This window comes from Ictidomys tridecemlineatus, chromosome 7, assembly GCF_052094955.1.
Source record: "Ictidomys tridecemlineatus isolate mIctTri1 chromosome 7, mIctTri1.hap1, whole genome shotgun sequence".
NCBI lineage: Eukaryota > Metazoa > Chordata > Mammalia > Rodentia > Sciuridae > Ictidomys > Ictidomys tridecemlineatus.
The window spans coordinates 156,313,290-156,337,473 of NC_135483.1; the positions used below are offsets into that span (position 1 = coordinate 156,313,290).

The 24,184-nt window shown below is 33.7% G+C and overlaps 1 protein-coding gene across 3 annotated transcripts in view; it reads left to right on the forward strand.

Annotated features, from left to right (window-relative positions):
- Nab1 (NGFI-A binding protein 1) overlaps positions 1-19,482 on the forward strand; it is a 45,467-nt gene extending 25,985 nt beyond the window's left edge. For 2 of the 3 annotated variants that reach the window (XM_005324370.5, XM_078017755.1), the window contains exons 5-8: positions 10,160-10,249; positions 12,070-12,232; positions 13,600-13,716; positions 16,094-19,482. In XM_005324370.5, coding sequence (XP_005324427.1) covers positions 10,160-10,249; positions 12,070-12,232; positions 13,600-13,716; positions 16,094-16,182 — 459 coding nt within the window. In that variant the 3' untranslated portion in view covers positions 16,183-19,482. The remainder of the gene's footprint in view (positions 1-10,159; positions 10,250-12,069; positions 12,233-13,599; positions 13,717-16,093) is intronic. The other variant, XM_005324371.5, reaches the window with a different exon arrangement.
- Positions 19,483-24,184: the final 4,702 nt, after the last annotated feature.

A 24,184-nucleotide genomic window follows, 5' to 3' on the forward strand; every position in this document is an offset into this window, starting at 1 on the left:
TTTTCATGCTTGTCATGTATTCACTGTTAGCTGTGGAGTAATGTTTAAGACGAATTAATCTCAAATACCTGTCAGAAAATTTGTTGAAATTGTCTAAAAGATTACATTGAAAGATAGTCTAACCAGTGTAACAGTTTTATCCTATTGCACCCTGGGATGAGAGTTAAGAGATCTCTGTGCACTTAGCTGTTAATGACTTATTGCTGCTGTCAGAGAAGGAAGGTGAACATAGTAAACTTGTTGCTGCTAAGGTCTGTGCCGTCGGAGAATTTAAAGGAAGGAAGTATTAATCCTACTTAGTGGCCAGGAAGAATAATCATCTGCTAGACTAGAAATACATCTACATCACTTTTTTAGTTTTGACCTTCAGTGTGATTGTGATTCAGGCTGCTCTCACACTTAAGCCCTGCTTTCCCTTTTTATCTAGCCATAGAGATCATTACTGAACACTGAAATTTGTAGTTTTGAATGGTTTAAGCTGCTTTTTTTTTAGTTGTTGATGAATCTTTATTTTATTTATTTCTATGAGGTGCTGAGGATTGAACCCAATGTCTCACACATGCTAGGCAAGTGCTCTACCACTGTGCTACAACCCCAGCCCTGCTGTTTTTATTTGACTGTATTTAGTCTTATTCTCTCAGCAGCCCTGATCTGAAATTTAAGCAAATGGTTTCTTGCAGTGTTTTGAGTTTCTTATTAGAACTCGAGAGTGTTGGGTTATAGCATTAAATGTGAACCTTCTATTTCTTTGAAACATTCTACTAGAGACCATTCAGAAATCATTACATATGATGTTTGTTGTTTTATTAGAGTTCACAAAGCCACTTGAACAGTTCTGGATTCAAATTTAAATAATCAGTGTTTCCTTTTCCTGTGAATAACAATTCTATTTCTTCCTAAATAAGACATGTAACTAATCAGTAGCAAACTTCTTGCATTCTTCTATAAACACTGTACTCTTGATTTTGTTTCCAACATATAAAGGCTTTAGCTTTGAATTTAGGACAGTGATTCACTTTTAGTTGTAGTTTTGTTTTTTTGTTTTTTTTTTTTTTTGAGAGAGAGAGAGAGAGAGAGAATTTTTTTTAATATTTATTTTTTAGTTTTCAGCAGACACAACATCTTTGTTTGTATGTGGTGCTGAGGATCGAACTCAGGCCGCACGCATGCCAGGCAAGCGCGCTACCACTTGAGCTACATCCCCAGCTCCATGTAGTTTTGTTTTTGCCTAGTTTTTCAAAAGAATTTATGAGTCATCAATATCTCTTTAAAAGTGTCTTTTGTGTGTGTGTGTGTGTGTGTGTGTGTGTGTGTGTGTGTGTATAACATATATAGTGTAATCTTTTTCAAAATGTGCAGTCTTGGTTTAAACCCTTGTCTAAATTCTGTTGCAATGTCATCTGAGAGTTTTAGGTACTAGAGTTGATCATTTGATTCTGGAAGCTAATAATGAGGTGTAGCTAGTGTTGGCTATAAAGGTTTCTACTGTTTTATGACTTCTCACTGAATGTGACTGGTTTATTTATGTCTATCTCCTAAGTGACTAATGAGGAAAAGGAAACTTTCTGACATGAGAAGGGATATGTGTAGGGTTTTACTGAAGAGGTATTTGAACTGGGTTTTAACGGGACAGAGGATTTAAGAAGTTAGGGATACCCTTGGGGGTTTGGGGTAGTGTTAACACCAAAGGTAAACTTAAACTATCATGGACAATATACAGAGGTAAGAAAATACTAGGTATGTTTAGAGACAATAAGTAGAATAGTTTGTTTAGATATGTAATTGACATAGGGTACCACATAAATAAAACTAGAAAAATTTTAGAACTTTTGAAATACTTTTACTCTTATTTCATTTTACTGCTCGTTTTTGATTCTCAGCTTATTATTATTTTTTAAAGAAAGTAATATGACAGATTCCTAATTACTAGGTCCAAATTGAAACAAGTTCTTCTATAATCTGTCAACAACCAGTAAACATACATGCCAAGTTGCTCATTTTTTCATCCTAAAAAGATAATTTTTGCAGTAAACAAAAATAAATTCATTGTTCAGTAGGTAAAATAGAAATGATATCAAAATAATATATATGAGAAAAAGAAACATTTTCTTGCTTGCTATTATCAGTGCATTAAAGTACACAAGTAAAAGTAATGTATTGTTCAAGTTCAGTATGATCTTTCCTTGTTATATTTCCCTGGTCTGTACTTGAAGAGTTGGATGGAGTGAAGCTTTAAAAATACTTCTCTGATTTTTCTTCCTGGAAAGCACTTATGTTGTATGTTTTTCTCTCTTGAGGACAGCTACTGTTTGATTTTTGTCTTTTTAATATTAGTATGAAATATTAGTATATATTGTATAGAAGTACTCAGGATAACCTGTTGTCCTTAAATACTACTCTTCCTTACAGGGTATTTTAGACATTTTAAAAAATAGAGTCTTTGATCTTTATTTCTTTAATTCCTATAGTAAATGAGATAGCCACAAAGGAGAGAGGAAAAAAAAAAAGAAGATAGCCTGCTAGCTTATGTAGGGTTTATGGAAACTACCACTTGTAGGGAACTTCTAGGGAAAGTACCTCTTCATCCTTATGTGTTAGTTACTAAGGCTTGGGAACACTTCTGCCCAGAATAGATGAGCAGCTTGTGTGAATCCATTTTAAGCCTAACTGAAAACAAAGTATGTGTATTCTTATTCTTTTTTATCAGGGACTCCAAATCTTGTTGTGGGGCAATTATAAAAACAATTACTTTTTATTCACTGTTATGTGCCATGTTCTACTAGGCATTGAAATTTATTATCACAAAACTTCTTTTCTGTCCTCTGTAAAAGCTTTATGATTTTTCATTTTATAGCCAATACTGACCCAGAAAGGTCCAGTAACTTGCCCAAGTTGTCACCTTGCTATCCAGTAGCAGAATTAGGGTTTCCAAACTTTGTTTCACTTATCAACTTCAAAGGAAAGCTACCTTTCTAGTTAATAATGAGTATTCTCAAAGTACCTCAGGTATGCAAAAAAACACTATTGAGTTTGGACCTGTCTAGGGTATGAAGGGCAAGTACAAATAGAGGACTAGTGGTCTCTGAAGAAGAGGAGGAATGGCAGTTATTATTTTCTAATCCAGGGAAGCTTATGTAGTAAACATCTGTAAGATTTGAGTGGAAAATTTTAACAATGTAAATGACAAAATGCATTATATATAAGCTATATGATTTGCTCATTGTTTAGAATGAATAAAAACTGTGTTAGGAAGATATAGTAGATCAAGAAAAAATAGTCCAATTGATTTATACACTCCCTATGACAGGACATTTTTAAGATGGCTTGGCAGCTAGTTAAAGGAATAAAAAATGAAGAGCCAGAGACCATGACTCTCTTTTTTTATTCTAAATTTTTAAAAATTTTAGTTAAAAGTAGATTTAGTTGGTGCGTTTTTCAATAACAAGTTCCATAAATAAACTCATTACCTCCAGTTTTTCAAGGAGCATCTTAGAAGGGATGAATGGTATGTAAAGCCACCAGTCTCAGGACTGGTGATGGCAGCTGACTAAATGAACTAATACTTGGTTCATATCTCTTCAGTAAATTTTCTTCACTTATTGGAATTGCTAGAAATAAGGCAGAGATAGGAAGTGACAGCTTTTTTGACTCTGTGGGGTTAGGAGAGCAAGCAGTTAGAGACAGCCAGATGATAGAAATGAAATTTGTTAATAGAACCCAGAAAGAGAACTGGGGATTGAAGAAAGACTTAGAGGAAACATCTGCTAGTAGGTTCCAGTAGGGCGGGGGTGGGGCTGTGAGAAGCAGGAGGGAAGAGGGTCAGAATATCCACCTACGCTGTTACTAAGCTTGTTGGGAAAAAAAAAAAAAAAAGCTGGTCTGATTTGATGAAGACTCTTCTCTGGATCAGAAAAACAGAAGCTTTACAATCTGCTATTCATACAGAAAGTATGAGTAGAAAAAAGGAAAATGCACATGTGGCGTTGAGAACATCTGCTGTAACAAGTCATTTAAAGATAGTAAGTAGTTACTTTAAAGCAACTTGCTGGTGTTTGGTGGAAAAGATGAGGAGAGTGAGGGTAGAGACCAATGGTGTGAGAGTAATTAGGTCACAAACAGCATTCCATCCTATATCTTTTATTTTCTCAGTGCTGAGACCTAAACTCTCATCATGATTAATGGCAGCAGCCAAGAATATGACATGGAGATAAATTGCTCATAGCATGTTACAGCTGGTGCCTGAGGAAAAACGCTTAAAATTAAAGTCCTGCACCAAACATAATGTGAAAGAGACCAGTTTCTTGGGAATGTTCTCATTTTTATTTATTTACTTAGTTTTTGATGGACCTTATTTTATTTATTTATATGCAGTGCTGAAAATCCAACCAGGGCCTCAAAACATGCTAGGCAAGTGCTCTACATTGAGCCACAACCCCAGACCCTCTCACTTTTATTTCTAAGTCACATATTTTGAATAGCTTAAGCCTACTATACATCTCATGAAGTGATAGCTACTCAGTCCTAGTTTTCCCATCTATGATGAACTGTCAAGACTGGAGGAAAAAATGAAATAGATTAATGTACTGATTGTGGATATTATTGGTTACTTGGATATTGTAATTTATGATTCATTGTAAGCTATTATTTCTCTTTATTAATGATTGAGCAGTACACATTTTCGAAAAACTATCACTTGCGGAGTTTGGAGTTCCACTCTTCCAACCTCTCAGTATTCTCTTAGCTGAATAATCCTGACAGTAGTAATACCATATATTTGTATGGCACAATTTGCCATTTGTGCTGCTGTTGAATCATTACAAACCTCTCCTGGGCAGGAGGTGGTGTAATCCCCCCCTAAAAGTTGGGACCAGTTGAAAATAAGTTAATTTTATTTCCTGAGACCACACATCTGGTACTAACATGCAAGCTCTTCAAAAATAGTATTGAGATATTGAAACATTTGGGGGTTTCTGGCTGGGTACACTCTGCTCAGAGACTGCTAATGATCTAGTAACTCCACAATCTGGATTTCCAACCCTGATTTTGCCCTAAGCTCCAAATTCATTATGTCTATTTAGCTGGAATATATGTGTGTGTGTATGTATATATGTCTCACCAGCCTTTATATTCAGTACGTCCCTAATTGAAAGTTGATTTTTTTCACCTCACCTCAGACCCCCTGGCCCAGAGTTTCATATTGTAGCAGACGTTGCTACCAGACTCCCAGTTGCCTAATCTCAGGGATTTATATCTTTGCCACATCTGCTACTGTTCAGGACTAGGGTGCTATTCTCCAACTCCATCATAGCCCTCTAACCAGTCTCCCTACCACCATCTTTGACACCATCACATTCAGCCTGGCCTTTCTTAAGTGCAGATTTTACAGTTTCTTCTCTAAGACTTTTAATCACTTCTCTTTGCATTTAAGATAAAACCTAAAGGATACAGTGCCTTTATTTTATTTATTTATTTTTTCAATGGACCTTTATTTTACTTATTTACATGTGGTTCTGAGACTCAAACCCAGAGCCTCACATGTGTGAAGTAAGCACTCCACAACTGAGCTACAACTCCAGCCCCTAAAATTCTTAATGTAGCTTAAAAGTTCTCACCAAATCGTCTCTAGGTTTTTATCTAAGCTGCTCTCTTTCTAGAAAACTCTCTTCCTTCAAGTCTTAACCTTGACATCATGCCCTCTAAGGAGCCTTCTCTGCCATAGTGCCTCAGCTGGGCCCCAGATCTCTGTCTGTTTCCCTCTCAAGACTGTTTGTTAAGAAAGCAGAAGGTGTGTCTCTTTTTACCATTGTACCCCATGTCAGCAGTGTGTGAACCAGTTACATGGCATTTTTGTTGAGTCAATAAGCATGTTTTTAGATTTCCAGAGTGCTTTTCACTAAAACAGTCCCTGACAAATCTGCTCAACATTCTCCTGCTGATTTTAGTATAAAATATCTAGTTCATATGAAATATCTATTCATACTCATTCTATGATGTCCACACTATGGAAATATCGCTAAAATTTATCCTTTTTCCTCTGTATGATAGAGATATAATATATCACTATAGCATGATGTTTTCTTTACTCCAACTAAATCTGGTGGCTTTTTGGATAATCTGAGTAAATATTAGTACAAATATTTAGTAGGTAATACTTATGTGCCATTCATTGTGGCAAGTATTTTTCATATACTATTTGTTAGGTACTATTGCTATTTTATAGATGAAAAAACAAACAGGTGAAATAGTCTGCCCTGTATCTCAGAAATAGGTAGTAGAATTGGGTTTCGAACTCAGCATAAGTCATACATTTAAAGCCACCTCTTATAAAACAGAGCAGTAACATCAAAAAACAAACCTGTAAATAACTCAAAAATCTTAACACCAAAAAAGCCAAATAACCCAATCAATAAATGGGACAAGGAACTAAACAGACACTTCTCAGAAGCTGATACATAATCAACTCAACAAATATATGAAAAAAATGTTCAACATCTCTAGCAATTAGAGAAATGCAAATCAAAACTACTCTATGATATCATCTCACTCCAGTCAGAGTGGCAGCTATTAAGAATACAAACAACAATAAGTGTTGGCAAGGATGTGGGGGAAAAAGACACACTCATACATTGCTGGTGGGACTGCAAATTGGTGCAGCCAATATGGAAAGCAGTATTCCTTGGAAAACTGGGAATGGAACCACCATTTGACCCAGCTATCCCACTCTTTGGTCTATACCCAAAGGACTTAAAAACAGCATACTACAGGGACATAGCCACATCAATGTTATAGGAGCACAATTCACAATAGCTAAATTGCGGAACCAACCTAGATTCCCTTCAGTTGATGAATGGATAATGAAAATGTATGTGTATATAAATGTATGTGTGTGTGTGTGTGTGTGTGTGTGTGTGTGTGTGTGTGACACACACAATGGAATACTATTCAGCATTAAAAGAGTAAAATCATGGCATTTGCAGGTAAATGGAGCTGGAGAATGTAATGCTAAGTCAAGTTAGCCAGTATATAACCTTCTCTGATATAAGGATGCTAATTCATAATGGGGTTGTGGAGAAGGAGCATGGGTGGATTAGATGAACTCTAAGTAGAGCAAAGAGTGGGGAAGGAAAGGGAAGGAGCATGGGGGTAGGAAAGACGGTGGAATGAGATGGATATTATTACCCTAAGAACATGTATAAATACAGGAATGGTGTGACTCTACTTTATGTACAACCAGAGATAAGAAAATTTGTGCTCTATATGTGTAATATGAATTGTAATGCATTCTGCTGCCATACATAGCAACTTAGAATTTAAAGAAAACTGTAATTGTTATTGTTTCATGAAGGTAATTGTTATTGTTTCGTTGTAGGATTTTATAGACTGAGCATAGAGTTGGAAGTCAGTTATCCACAGCAATAAAATGAGGATAACCTCGGGTTGTTTGTGAAGAGGAATAATGTACATAATGTATAGAACATAGGAACTGGTACTTTGTATGCACCTGTAAAGTGATAGCTGCTCTTATTGTTGTTTTTCTTCCAAGTCTTCTACCACCTTATCTCATTGAACTTTCAAACTTAAATGAAGGTTTGCTAAGACTAAGTTGGATTTTTAGGAATAAATTCCTAGAAGAAAAATAGAACAGATAAGAAAAAGGGAACTTTTTCTTTTAGTCTAGATTATGTACACTTAAATAAAGTTTATTCTAGCTCACCTAATGATTATGTTCTATATATTCCAAATATCAGTGTAGGGACTTAGAAAGCTGGCTGTTCTCAATACTTTAATGATAATGATTGTATATAAAATCACCATGAAACTTATACAAGGCTATTTCAGGATGGTAAATGTATTTGCTTTTGACTTGATTATATTATTTCATGTTTCTGAATTTTAAAATAGCATATTAGTTGTTATTTAGGGGATAAATTTTGATAGATGAAATATTTGAAAATATGGGCTCTGCAATGGAGAAATAATTTTTTGAAAAGAACATGATGGAAGAAGTTTTTTGAATCACTATCTTACATCTCAAGTAATGGAAACTATTTTTTTTTTTGTTATTGCATTTAATGATTCACCCTCGGTTACATAATCAAACAACAGAAGAAATGCATGTTTTGGAGTTAATGACAGTTTCTGTGAGGAATCCAGTCCTTCAGTAGTTTTCCTTAAAGTTAGTATACACCATCATGATGTTTTGTAGTTTTGAAGTTCACATGGAGCAGTAAACAGGCAACTAAAAGAAACTTGAAAGTAGTAGGTGAATTAAGCCCAAATACTTGTCAAGTATAAAACAAATAATTTGTTGAAGCATTGTCCAGTAATAGAGTTTCTACAAATAGCCCCTATTTATTTCATTTAATCCTCACAACAACTCTGATAGGTTCTATTGTCCTCATTTTTTCATAGGCGAAAACTGACATTCAGGATTATTACATTTGCCCATGCAAAGTCACATAGCTCCTAAGCGGTGGAACTGGAAAACAAGTACAGGTCTTTCCAGTTCTAAAGGCCCATTGCCTGCTATGATAAAACAGAAATCACAAGCCAGCATGGAAGAATTCTTAGGCAATTTAGATTGGAATTATTGGATAAGACTTACAATTTTTTTTCTTAGTTTGAATCTTTACCACATTAAATATTAACAAAATTAATTTCAGATAGATTGGAGAGTTATATTTAAGGAAACAAATAAGCAAAAAACCAGGCCTGGGGTTGTGGCTCAGTGGTAGAGCACTTGCCTGGTATGTGTGAGGCACTGGGTTTGATTTTCAGTGCTATATATAAATAAATAAAATAAAGGTCCCTCAAAAACTAAAGTAAGAAGGAGAAGGAGGAACAAAGACCCAAAAATTGCCTTATAAAAACTAAGAGTAGATTTGAGTACAAAGTAGAATGCCTTCCTTTCAGAATTCTATAGCAATAGAAGAAATCACAAAATAAAACAGAAGTTCATACAACTATAGTATGTAAATTACAAATATGTAAATTAAAAAAAATTTTTGAGTATCAAAATAAAAATAAATTTACAAATTTTTTAAAAAACCTAACAGTACATGTCACATATTGCTTATATTATATAACCCAGTTAAGGTCTTTGGGCATAGTGTGTAAGAAGACATAAAAAATGGCATCTGTTTGTAGTAATTCTACTTCTCAAAACTTTTTATAGTGGCTAATCTCAACTAGAAAATGCTGTGTCCATGAAAATATTTTTTTTCAGAGTGAGAGAGGAGAGAGAGAGAGAGAGAGAGAGAGAGAGAGAGAGAGAGAGAGAATTTTTAATATTTATTTTTTAGTTCTCGGCGGACACAACATCTTTGTTGGTATGTGGTGCTGAGGATCGAACCCGGGCCGCACGCATGCCAGGAGAGCGCGCTACCGCTTGAGCCACATCCCCAGCCCCCATGAAAATATTTTTGCAGTGTTTTTTCTTGGAGGGGGGCGGCAGGCAATTCTGGAGATAGAACCCAGGGGCGTTTGACCCACTGAGCCATATCCCCGGCCCTCTTTTATATTTTATTAGTGGCAGGATGTTGCCGAGTTGCTTAGGACCTCACTAAGTTGCTACATCTGGCTTTGAACTCAAGATCCTACCTGAGCTGCTGGGATTACAGGGGTATGCCACCATGCCTGGCTTTGCAGTGTTTTTAATACCAGAAATTAAGAAAAGAATCTAAAATGTCCAATATGAGGATAGTGTACTTGAACAACTAGTTGAAGTTTTATGGAACCATTATAATGATAATAAAGTTTGCTTTCTTTTTTTAAAAAAATATTTATTTTTTAGTTATACATGGACACAATATATTTATTTTATTTTTATGTGGTGCTGAGGATCGCACCCGGTGCCTCATGCATGGTAGGCGAGCCTCTATATCTGAGCCATAACCCCAGCCCTAAGGTTTGCTTTCTGATGGAAAAAAATAGTGATGATTATATTCTTCTTCATTTTTATTTGTGTTTTTACTGATATTACAGTTATAGAATATAAGGTACCATAAAAATTAAAAATGAAATACTATTCATTAAAACCTTAACTGTGATTATTCAAGTATTGAGTTTAAGGTGGTTTCATTTGCTTTATTATCTGAGTTTTTTATATTATTTTGTTTTTTACAAACTTAAATATAAATGATATATTCTTTACCCACAGGATGGGTTTCCAGATTTCCAGGATTCTATGCAAACACTCTTTCAGCAGGCTAGAGCCAAGAGTGAAGAACTCGCAGCCCTTAGTTCACAGGTAAGTAAACTACCAGTTATCATATCATCATAATATCTGTAGGTTAAAAAATAAATGGCTGCTTCACCTACTTTCAGTTTTAGGTTTCTGAGGACTAAATTTATTTCTGGTTCTTTTTAAAATGTCATTTGATCCATAGCTGTAGCCACAGGATAGCAATAACAACTTGATTTGCTTCATTAACAGAATCTGATGTGGGACTACTTATTTATTCTTTGTGGTTTGTAGGAAGTTAGACAAGAGTATCTACTCAAGAAAATTCAAAAGAATAAATTTATTATCAGAAAATCAGTCATGTTGATGAAGGCTCCTTATAATATAACTCTGAAATAAAATGCATTAGTTCTCAATAAAATATTGGTAGTCAGTATAATAATTATTATTATAACTCATTTAAATTCAAGAAGAAGAAATGTTACTATGTACCATCATGTGCTTTTGCTATCATTTATGTATGTTCACTGAAATGAACATTAAAAATATTACTTCTGCAGACATCTTTTAGAAAGTACTATAAGTGATAACTTTTGAGCTTTTCCCTAGTGACTTGTTTTTATTCAAATTTAGTACTGCCAAATTTTATATTTTCATGGTAAGAGGATGAAAAATACATTTCCCTCTCAGAAATGTTTGCTGAATGTTATCAATTGATAAGTTTAATTGAGATGAAGTTATGATTACTTTTGGTCTGATTTATTTGCATTTAGAAAATCTGAGTGTTTATCCTATTTATTTGGTGAATTAACACATTCCACCTATTTTTTAATATTTTGAATTATGACTTATAACCATTTTATATAGCAGCTTGCTTGCTTTCTTATGTAACTAACATGGTAATGAGCATATTTGTACATATTTTTAAATATCTTTTTAGTTGTTGATAGAACTTTATTTACTTATATTTCATCTACCAAAATTTATCCCCTAAATAATAACTAATTTGCTTTTTTTAAATTCAGAAATATGAAATAATATGTTTCATGAAATAATATATTTATATGCAGTGTACCAGGCAAGAGTGCTATGGCTGAGCCACAGCCCCCCATAAAAGTACATTTTGACCATTATCTCCTTGGAAAATATCATAGATATGACATACTGCTTTGAATGTCACATACAAATAATTTAAACAGAGCATAGAGAAGGAACTTATAAGACACAGGCAGAGATAAATTTATATGTCAGCTCACTAATTTCACATTTCAAAACATGTCTCTTTATGATTGTTGGGAAATGCTGCAGTTTCATTCTCTGATGAAGGTGAAGATCCTCACTAGCATTGATTTTTTTTTGCATAATTTGCATTATTTGATTTTTAGAGGGAAGTATGTTTGTCTTGTTCTTCTAGACAGCCATTTTACACCTTTTATCCCTCAAACATACTGTCACCATATCAGAATACTGATAGTCAGTATTATAGTGCCAAATCCTAAAATAAAAATGCCAACATTTCACCCTGTGTGTTAGAAGCAGTTGATAGCAAATATTGCTGTTGCTCTTGTGTTCCTTGTTTAAAAAGTACTTTAATGAACTTGCTACACCTTAGAAATAAAGCTAGGGTTATGTTGCTTTTGAACTGGGATGGAATTCTCTTTATATGGTTGAGAAGAACCCTTTTTTCTTTTGTATGAAATCCAGTATTTTATGTTTTCACGTGATACATTTATTCATATTTATGGAACCGAGCGTACCACATAAAGAGTGAACTAATTTTAATGAATACTAAATATATTTACTGCAGTCTGAAATTGGCATCTTTAAACCATTAAAAAATCTAGAATGTTTGAATTACTGATTTTATTTTTTGCTCTACTTACTAGCAGCCTGAAAAGGTGATGGCAAAGCAGATGGAACTCCTCTGTGCCCAAGCTGGCTATGAGAGACTGCAGCATGCCGAGAGAAGACTGTCTACAGGGCTTTACAGGCAGAGCTCAGAAGAGCACAGCCCTAATGGCTTGCCTTCTGATAACTCAGATGGACAAGGTACATCTTCAGAATGGCCTTTGCCTTTAGAGCCCTATATGCATACTTCAAAGAGAAGCTGAAAAAAATTGCTGATTTTTATATCTTGATGTTGTATAGAGATTATTTTATAAATTTTCTATGAGTTTTAATTTTTAAGTTGTCTCCTTTTTAAAAAAAGAATTTCTCCTAGAGATTTTAATTTGTAATTTTTAAAAATTTTATCATTCTTATACCATAGCTGGCACATCTGATTGGTGTTTATTTTCTAAAGCGTAAGTAAGGAAGGGAGATGCGAATAGTGTGCAGATCATTTTCCCCAAGAAACAAATTCCCTTAAAGATGTTTGTGTGTGCCTCTATTTGTTGTTTTTTCTTTTCTTGCGTTGCTGGGGCTCAAACCCATGGCTTTGCACATACTAAGCAAGCACTATACCACTGAGCTATACCATCAGCCCTTACCTTGTTTGAAAAGCTCAAAACTTTTATATTTTTTAGATTTCAAAACTAGATTAGTCTGAAATTTTATAACCTTTATTTCTTAAGAGAATATGGTAGCTGCTACTGAAGTACTATGACAAAGTCTAACTCTTAAATTTAGAAAACTGATTCATGAATATTTTTACCATTCTGACTGAATAGTATTTAATTTTTTTCAAGTCCTCACATGAAGATAATTCCAAATCATTATTATCCACTCATTCAACGAATTTTTATTTTTGAAGCATTTCTTACATGCCCAGCATGCTTCTAGGCACTGAGGGTACAACAGTGATCAATACAAGTCCCTATTCACTTACACTCTAGTGGAGGGAGATGTACAGTATATAAGGATGTAAGCATATCTTCCAGTTTAAATAGTAATAAGTATTTGAAGTAAAACAATAATTTTTTAGTGTCATCATTTTTACATATTATTTTTATACCTTTCCGGAGAGTGATCACTGTTGTCAAAAAATAAGACTTCTTTCCAAGTAGAGTACCTTCTTAATAAGCATTCTTAACCAATCGAATGAAATATTACCTCTGTCATCAGTTCCAAATACTGGAGGAGAAAAAAGTTCTTCCTTCTTAAAATATATCAGAAACTTTTAATATTGTGGTCTTATTTAACTTCTCCAATCATTCTTAAGAGTTAACAAGTAAAAGCAATTACGAAAGATGTCTTCATAGAATTATATATACCTTGGGGCTAGCTTGAAATAACTTGCCATTTTCCTCCTCAATTATTATTTAAAAACTTTTTCCACAATCATTGACATTCTTCAATGCCTATTGACTTTCATCTCTTCCTATGGAGTGTTCAAGGCAATTTGTGAAAGCTTGTTTTTAAGAAAAACTATGATATTTTTAAAATATTATCTATGTATGTATTTTTATTTTTATTAGGAGAGAGACCTTTGAATCTCCGAATGCCTAATTTGCAGAACAGACAGCCCCATCATTTTGTGGTGGATGGGGAGCTGAGTAGACTTTACTCAAATGAGGCAAAGTCCCACTCCTCAGGTGAGTATGTCTTATACAATCAAAGAGTAAAACTTGAACAAAGCATCTTTAAATTTTGTTTTTCTACTCCACAACTGTCCTTCTCCCCTCCCCAACAAAAATATTAGTAGTCAGTTTTTCCTTCCCTTTGAAATTATGGATTCTATAGTTGTATTTTTGAGACTATAGTATTTCAAAGAATGATAGGGAAAACTTGTAAAGATTGAGATTATTTTTGATTAGCTGTTACATGAATGGTCTTCTTTTTGAGACAGGATCTTGCTAAGTTAGGGCCTTAGGGCCTTACTAAATTGCTGAGCCTGGCTTTCAACTTTCTATCCTTCTCCCTCAGCCTGCTGAACCACTGGGATTACAAGTGTACACCACTGTGCCCAGCTGAATCGTATCTTTTATACAAAAATTTGAATAATAAATAGCTGATATGAGTTTGGCTGGTTCTTTTTTTGTCAGTAACATAATATGAAATTGTTGGGTGGTATGTATATTTGTCCTCATACTAAGAAAGCTAATGTATCAGAATGTAATTTTTTTATGCAGATATATTTTGTGGATAATATATTTCAGAAGTAAACTGACCTCCATAAGAGGATAAGCAGCTTTCAGTTAGGTGTTTACATACTTTTACTTAAGTAAAGGGAGTTAGACACAGTTGAATTATAAGAGATCACCATTTGAAAGATCTAGTTATCATTAATTTTTAAAGTTAGAGTATCTTTGAGAGTCACTTAATCAAAGCCACTGATTTTATAGATGAGGAAGCTGAGGCCAGACAAAATAATTGATTCTAAATTTATGTTCTGAGCCAGTGGGAAAAGTAGTGTTATAAACATTAGAATTAAATATGACTTTATACCTGATAGCTTAAGTTATATATTTTCTAGGAAAAAAGTTATCAAGAGAGTCATTGTCTCTTATTTTTAGTTTATACTCCTAGTAGTACATGCTAAAAAGGTCAAAGTCCTAAATAATATTCTGTGCTGTGACTATTTCATACTTGATTTTAGATGCTTTTAATACTGTCAAAGAAGTTAAGAAATTGTTCTAAACTGGTAACACATGTGAGTCTCATTTTTTCACAACATGAAAAAGTGATCTGCTCCTTAACTTTCTTAAAAACAAAACAAAGATAAAACACTTTCTACTAATTTTTATTCCTTTGAAGACACTCTATGAAAGAAATACTCCAGTTAAATTTATTGTGTCTTACCATGATTATGTACTTTTTGTATTTCTATTACATAGAGATATAGTTGAGCTTGGATTTTATGTGGAATAGAACAAAGGAGTGCCTTAAAAAGCCTTTTTCCTTCTGTTTTAATTGAATATAAATAATATGGGTTACATATAGTGCAAACCTGGCTCCAGATGTTAGCATTATACTTGACTGAATAACTCTTGACTTACCCTATCCCTCAGTTGCTTCATCTGTAAAATGGAAATCATTTTTGCCTCATAGGTAGTTGTGAGAATTAAATAAGATGGTATATATGAATTGTATGGCTGACAAGAATTCAGTAAATGGTAGCTAGTATTTTTATTTCTCTCGTGCACAATTTAAAATTCCTTTCTGTATAGAGAAGGTGGATTCATAAATTGAGGTACCTAATTTCAGATAAGTCTATTAGCTGAAAGATATGTGTACATGCTTGTGTGTTAACATACATTTATTTGTAATTGTGTATGTATCTGCCCGTATATTAGACATTGTGATTTCTTACGAAAATAGAGTCATTATTCTTTTATCTCTCTTTCCCTACCTTAATATATCATGGTAAGAGGAAATTTTAAAACTAGTTTCATATTTAAACAGTGAAGATGTTTTTCTGTCATTTCTTCGATAGTAAATATTCTAACCAAAATAAGTGATCAGTTTTATTTTATTTGTTGGACTAAGCATTTTTAAAAATTTAACATTCTATATATGCTGTGTTGTATGAACAGTTCATGATTTAACTCTCATGCCACTTTACACTGTAAATACCATCCTCATCTTATAGATCAAGACAGTAAAGCTTAGAAAGGTGTATAACTTGCTTTTAGAACTGTATAAAACTAGTGATTGGCATAGTCATAATTTAAATCCATAATCCAAGCTTTTTTAATATTTATTTTTTAATACCTTTATTTTTATGTGGTGCTGAGGATCGAACCCAGAGCGTGCACATGCTAGGCAAGTGCTCTGCCGCTGAGCCACAATCCCAGCTCCCATAATCCAAGCTTTTAACCACACCTCTATGAACAAAATGTTACATGGAATTGCAGAATCATGCATACTATTTGCCATGAAGTTTGTGGTCTTGTTTTATAACTGTTTGACTTGTAGTCCCATCAGTTTGAAATATCAACACACGATCTATGTGTTTTCATTTTTATGCAGAGAGCCTTGGGATTTTAAAAGACTACCCTCACTCAGCTTTTACTTTGGAAAAGAAAGTCATCAAAACAGAACCTGAAGATTCAAGATAGCTGTGATTCTCCTACTGTTCTCTGGAAATGGCATCAGATTTAAGGATTAATGCTCCATCATAGAAATAAGCCTTAATAACCAATGTTGCCTCATTCAGCTCAAACAGATTTCATAGCCAAAGCATAAGAACTCCTGCAGCAGTCTGTGGAAACTGGGAAGAAACAACAACAGCCACAAAAGAGAAAAATCAAGAGAGAGTTGCAATTTATATCAGAAACATTTGATCCATTCACATTCCTGTGTAAGTCATTTTATGTGGAAAAGCTTACAAGTTAATATTGTAAGCATTCATTATTTCAGAATGTACAATGTATTTGTGTAATTTATAAAGTAAAATCTAGATGTTGAGACCCGTTTGGTCTAATAGATGTGGATACAGTTTATTTTACTTGAAATTTTATTGTCTACTTTAAGTGTATTTAGCATAAATATTATTATCAGAGTTTAGAATCTTTGCAGTCATAAAAAAGAAAGCTTAAGTAATATGGTTATTGGCAAGGTTGCAATGACTGTAGAAAAATGAAAAGCAAATTCTCAATTTAAGCCAAGGAAAATATTGTGTATTTAATATTTGATGAAACTGATTTTGTTTACCAGGAAATGTATAGCATTTATCCATTAATCTTTTTGCTGTTTTAATGAGTGCACATTTACACAATTAATTAGAGAAAAGTTAAAAAGATGAGCACTTGTACTACTAGGAGCACAAACTAAAAGTTAAAAAGATGAGCACTCAGAAAAATCTCTCTTACCTAGTTGACCCAGATGGAATTGCTATTTACATAACAAATGAATTTTACATAACAAATGAATAGGAAGCTATTCCTTGGACAGAACTTGAAACAAGTGGACTAATGTGTAAAATCCTTGATTTAAACATTGGTATTTCAGAATGTGTTAAATAGATTTAGATGTAGTACATTAACCCTAAATGTGATAAATATGTTGACTTAACAAAGGCTAAAATGATTGTCAGATTTTATATTCAGAAATTCTTCTCCAAGTATAGGAGTCAGACTAGGTGGCTCTTGCTGGGGAATGCCTTCCCACCCATCTATCACAAGTGTGGAGTCACTGATCCATATTTGCAGGCATATTTCTATGGAAGTTCAGTTGACAGGTTTATTATTTATTTTACAATTTCATTTTTGTACACCTTTCAGATTTTTGAATGCTTTTTTTTTGTAAAATTCATTTTAACTTGAAAGTATACTTATAATTTCCCCTATTTAATTAGTAGACCGTATGTTCATACACACTATTAAATATTAATATTGCATTGGCATACTTATAAGAATTTCATATTTGAATCCATAGTGGGTATTAAAAAAAAAGAAAGAAAGAAAATCCAACTCTGTCCATATCCATTTTTTTCTGCTGATTGAAGAGAAGATATTTGACAGTTTACCTACTTCCTACAGATTCATCTAAACCCAGATACTGCTGAGAAGAATATATGGACATGGAGTATATGTCTGTTTTTAGTTCTGCTTTAAATCATAACTGTGTAACAAATATTGTCATGATCTGTTATACTAAAATTTGTCAGCCAAATGTTAGATGAAATGTCTGCACTGTAGTCTCTGATCACTGTCACATATATAATTGCTTTTTTCATTTTGATTTGTAGAAGAGCTTTATGGTAGAAAACACCAGTAAACAACTTTTATACTATTAAAAGGCTTTTTCCCCTTTCTAAATGTTTTAAATGTACCCTAGTATTTTGCCCACTGAAGAAGCTTTTTATGGACCTTGCAACTTTGTTGCTAGCTTGAGGTTGATTATTGTGGTTCTATTGTTCACTGTGTGTAGAACTAGTATGAGTACAATTTAAATAGAATGTTCAGTTTTTAATATTAGCCATAGCACTGGTTAGTATCTCAGTAGTTTCATGAAACGTTTCCTGTATTCTAATCTATTTTGAGAAATTTTGTGGTTTTTTTTTAATTGTGTCTTACAGTTCAAGTTTATAGATTTTAATAAGCAACAGTTTTTAAAGATGCAATAATCTTCCAACTAGTATTTATCCATCTTTCATGAACTCACAAACCGCATCTTTAAATCCATAAGTAAGATTCCTTAATCATACTTTTCTGCTCTTTCAAGCTTAGTGATGAGGAAGCACAAAAATTTCAGTAGAAAACAGTTTTTATTTTGTAAACACTAATGTATTAAACTTGCTATACATTAAAGCAAATAATATATATTTTTATTTGAATTGTATATATGAATTGGATGTTATAACTAGTTGATTTTTTTTTTCATTGTGTTAGAGGTATTTTCACTGAACAAGGTCAATTGGTTACCTCAGTATTACAGCCAATATAGTCCAAGGGACCATTTTTCCCCTGAGTCTGTGTTATATTTTATTGTGTGAAGTCTGCATTTTTGTGACTCTTAAAGCTGTTGGTGAGGTGGGATGAGTGCACTTGTTTCCCGTGGCAATAAAGATTTTGTTTGCCTCACATTTATGTCCATAGCACTTTGTGCATAGCACTTGCCACAGTGGGTACTGTTAGCCTGCTGTACCTCCCTTATCTGATTATTTGGGCTGGGCTTGGGTGTCACAGGACAGGAGCTTAAGTCTTTAAGTTGTAACTAAATGAGATTGCCAGTTTCCTTCATTTCTAAAAGATTATTTGGGAAATGGTTGTAGGTTGATTCTGGTCTGTCAGAGAGAGATGTTAGTTTATATTGTTCTCACTCATGAGAAGCTTATAAAGACATTTTTAATAGTCTTCACCATTTTGAACCAACTAAACTAATAAATAGGAGAAACATTAGGATTTGACATTTATAATATATGTTTGTAAATGTTAATATGATTTGGCCTCAGTGTTACAGGCTAAGTATGTGAAATTGTACTAACCTGTAGTAAAGAATTTTAATTGACAAGTTTTGAAGATGAATCTTCATCGAAGAGCTTCAAGGTGATAAGCACTATGCCAGGTATTGGGATAGGGATGAAGACCACAAAATAAATATAAGATTCAATCCTTGCCCTTTGTGAACTCATAAGCTAGTTGGATGGAAACTAACACCACTCATAAAAACTACAAATTTTAGTGTTACAAAATTGGGAATAAGGAGCTGACATCTAAGTGCATTTGTGTTATGTAGTTATTATGATACTACACATTTTATAGGAGAAAATATTTCATGAATGAAATGTAGAAGAGACCAGCCAGGACTAAAATGGTTAATGTTAAGAGGTGAGATTTGATACAAAGTCACAGTGGTAATATGTTTCATTTGGAGGCTCTCTTTGTTGTTGTTAAAAAATAAAAAATAAAACGAAACATGCTCTTTTCCTCCTGTCCTTAATAAAATTACTTGGGTAAAAGCCTTACCATTTGGTGAATATGAGGTCCCTGGCTCCTATGTCCTTTTATAATTATAATTGACAGTATTAAAGATTAAAACCTAAATAGCTGGATGGGAACTTTAAGTATTATTAACAACACCAATTTTCTTATGACTTGACTTAATACTGCATTGAGTCTTCAAAAGAAAATCTGCCTAGGTATTAACATAATAAAACCAGGAGGTCTGTCTCTTAGGAAATGAATTCAAATACTAAATAGCTGAAGTTAGAATTGAGTAAACATTTTGTGTTTGTATCAACTTAAAGGATATGACCAAATATGATAGCTGATATTTAACTGAAAACCACCTTATGCTCTTAATCTCAAAAAACCTTGATGCTTAACTATTAATGACTGAGATGATTCTTATTTCCCATAGAAGTTATGTTAGAGGTAGGATTTTTCTTCCTTTCCAAATATGCAATGGTTAAATATTTAAAATTTCTTTAGCTTTGCTTTCTACCAACTTATGGAAATAGAAGAAGAAAAAAATTACCTCGAAGGTGTTTTTGCTTTTTGTGCAAAAATGCTAATCAGAAATTTGTTTTTTAAAACTTCTAGTTAACTTATTAAATTTGGAATCCCAAAACTTTCTGTGTGTATAGTTTTAAGTTCAACCTAGAAATCTTTGTAAGTTTAGCAAATTTTAACAATCATAAAAAGAACTATGATAATAATGGCTTCCATTATAAAATTGGTTTGTTAAGCACCTGAATTATTCTTTCATGTTCTTCTCATCTGTTAAGGCCACACAGTTCTTAAGTATTAAAACCATATCCTCTTGAACCCTGCATCTTCTGAGTGTGTCTGACTCTTTAGACACAATTTACAAGGTGGATATTCTGAAAGCTAAGTGAGCAATTTTCAAAAAATCACTCTAATATAATGTTGAAGGTCTAATTTTTACTATCTTCAACCAAGGGAAGTTCTTACAACATTTTTGTGACAACTAGATGAGACCATCAGGCAAGGAACACCAGGAAAAAACATCACAAAAGAAGTTTTCATTTCATCAGCCATGTGAACTGCACAGTTACCATTATTCTTCCATTCTTTTAAAATTTTACAATATTTAATTGACATAGAAATTACAGTCAATGAGGCTGGGGTTGTGGCTGGGGCTGGGGTTGTGGCTCAGTGGTATAGTGCTTGCCTAGCATGCATGAGGCACTGGGTTTGATCCTCAGCACCACATAAAAATAAAATAAAGATACTGTGTCCACCTAAAACAAAAAATTTAAAAATTTATAATCAAGTATGTGATTCTATGTATACATATAATATACATACACACACACTGTATACAGATTACCATAGTCAATAAGACACTTCAGTAAGAAATTGCAATCTAATTTTAGTTTTTACACTTAATACACTTTGATCAGTTTCTTTAAATTTAAATAGATGAAGGAAACTGGCAATCTCATTTGTTTACAACTTAAAGACTTAAGCTCCTACACCAAACAGTTCTACATTGATATACATTGAGAAAACATGAGGACGTATACTTCTAAGTTCCGGAATTTTCTGTATTTCTCTATTTTTACTTTATAATTGCCTTATTAAGAAGGGTAAATTTTGTGAGTTTCCAGGTAGTCCAAACAATTTGGTAATCAACCCAGGGTAGTTTTGCTGTGGGTGAGCACCAGTGATGGTACAAATTAGATTGTGCTTCATATTTACACATTCTGAAACCTTATGAGTCATCTTTGCATTAAAAGTTTGCACCTCATAAATTTATGTTTAAAGTGTCATATTCAACACCCACACACAATCCTAAGCAAGCAAGGCCATTCTCTCATAACTGTCACAGATATCCTATATTGGCAGGTCATTTAGGCCTGAGTATGTAGGAAGATATTTAAGTAGTACATACGTAGGTGGAATCTTACTGGTAACTGGCTCAGCAGAGGCATTTTTGAGACGACCTACTATCCTAAGCTATGAATAGTTAAACCAAACATCTGTGGTCTCACACCATACCCTACTGTTATCTTTCCCAGAACATAAAGGGATTTCTTTGGTATCATACTCTGATACTGTAGACTCTCCTCAGTCTCATGATTTTAGTTATGCTAACCCTCAAACCACATTTCATCTTCAGGTCCCTGACAACATTCGGAGATTTTTCTATGAACAGTTAAGATGGACTAGATACCCTTTAACTTTCTGAATTCAGCCAATGTTTCTATCATCAAAACACATCCATGTATTTTGTGAATTTCTCTTGTATACATCAGCTAACTGAAATTGGACAATTTCTAATTTTTATAGATAAGAAGGTAACCTGATAGCTTGTATATGAGATAGAAAGAGATATCACACAGCTAAGTCCTTAATTCCATTTCTTATATATTAAGGGTATATTAAGAAGTAATTTCCACTTAAATTAACATTGAAGGTATTATAATTGGAGGCTACCCAATTTACTCAAAAAGGACAATTTTATTTATTTTTTAAATATTTCTCTTTGTTGTCATGGACCTTTATTTTTATTTATATGTGGTGCTGAGAATCAAACCAGGGCCTCACAGGCTAGGCAGGTTCTCTACCGTTAAGCCACAACCCCAGCCCCCAATTTTAGGGTTTTTATAATTAATTTTTTTGTTTTGTTTTAAGGAAGAATTTTAATATATTGTAATATTCAAAATTGAGGAGAGAGAAGGATCCTGTTTCCCAAGACTTTAAGCATGATAGTTGTTTTATAGGAGAAGTCACTTTTTTTCTCATGGTTCCTTATTTAAAAGGCAAGATCTAGTTCTGCCTTATTCACCACCTCATAAAACCAAGACTCATTTTCTTAATCTATTAATAATTGCTGTAGTGTGTATGTCAAACCCACCACTTCCTAGCACAGGGCCAATTGCTTTACATTTAATCCTCCACAACCTCAGATTAAGTATTACCACCTCCATTTTGCAGATGAGAAAATGGACATCTCAAGACTAGTAATAGTAGTTACATGCTAGTAAGTAGGAACTTGGGCCACTATAGCCCATGTTATGGTTTCGATATTAGGTGTTCCCAAAAGCTCATGCATGAGAGAATTCAAGAAAGTTTAGAGGTGAAATGATTAAGATTATGAGAGCTTTAATCAGTGCATTAATCCCCTGATAGGAATGAACTGGTGGTAACTGTAGGCAGGTAGAGTGTGACTAGAAGAGCTGGGTAGATGGGGATGTGCCCTTGGGGTTTATATTTTGTCTGTGATGAGGGGTGCTGTCTCTTTTTCTCTTCTTCCTGGGTGCCATATTTCCAGCTGCTGTCTTCTACACATTTAGGCCATGATGTCCTGCCTCACATTGGGCTCAGAGTACTGGAGCTGGCTGTCCATGGATTGAGATCTCTGAAACCTTGAACCCCCAGATAAACTTTTCCTCTAATTATTCTTGTCAGGTCTTTTGGTCACAACAGTGAAATAACTGAATAAAACACTCTACTTGTCTGATTCCAAAGTCCGTGTGCACCCTAAACTTGAATATCTTGTAAACTGAGTGGCCTCTGTGATATATGAACATTTTACACAGTAAGCACTTTATACAGATAAAGCATAAACATCCACCAATATCAAAACAACTAAGCCATATGTGAAAATGATTGTATTAATAACTGAATGTTGATTAACTAGTCAGTAGTGGTGTCTAGAATCCACTTAAAGGACATTCATCAAGCCATTCTGAAAGCAGGGATTGAAGCAAAGAAACGGAAGGCATCACACTGCTTTGGAACTAGCATGTTGGAAAGACCCAAGTAGAGGAGCAGAAGAGTTACACTTAGATACTATCAGGAAACCAGAGCAGAGAATTTAAATAAAATTTTAACTAGAGATGAAACAATAGAGAAGACAATGCCTACAAAATAAAATCCTTTTAAAAATATTTTTATTTATATATGACTGTGGAATGCATTACGATTCTTATTACACATATAGAGCACAATTTTTCATATTTATGGTTGTATACAAAGTATATTCACACCAATTTGTGTCTTCGTACATGTACTTTGGATAATAATGATCATCACATTCAACCATCATTAGTAACCCCATGCCCTCTCCCTTCCCCTCCAACTCTTCTGCCCTATGTAGAATTTGTCTAATCCTCCCAAGCTCCCTCTCCCTATCCCACTATGAATCACCCTCCTATACCAAAGAAAACATTTGGCATTTGGCTTTTTGGGATTGGCTAACTTCACTTAGCATTATCTTCTCTAACTCCATCCATTTACCTGCAAATGCCATGATTTTATTCTCTTTTATTGCTGAGTAATATTCCATTGTGTATATATGCCACATTTTTTTTATCCATTCATCTATTGAAGGACATCTAGTTTGGTACCACAGTTTAGCTATTGTGAATTGTGCTGCTATAAGTATTGATATGGCTGTGTCCCTGTAGTATGTTGTTTTTAAGTCTTTTGGGTATAGACTGAGGAGAGGGATAGCTGGGTTAATGGTGGTTTACAGATTTAATGCAATTCCTATCAGAATTTCAGTGACATTCCTTATAGAAATAAAGCAATCATGACATTCATCTGGAAAAATAAGAGACCCAGAATAGCTAAAGCAATCCTTAGCAGGAAGAGTAAAGCGGGTGGCATCACTATACCAGACCTTAAACTCTACTACAGAGCAATA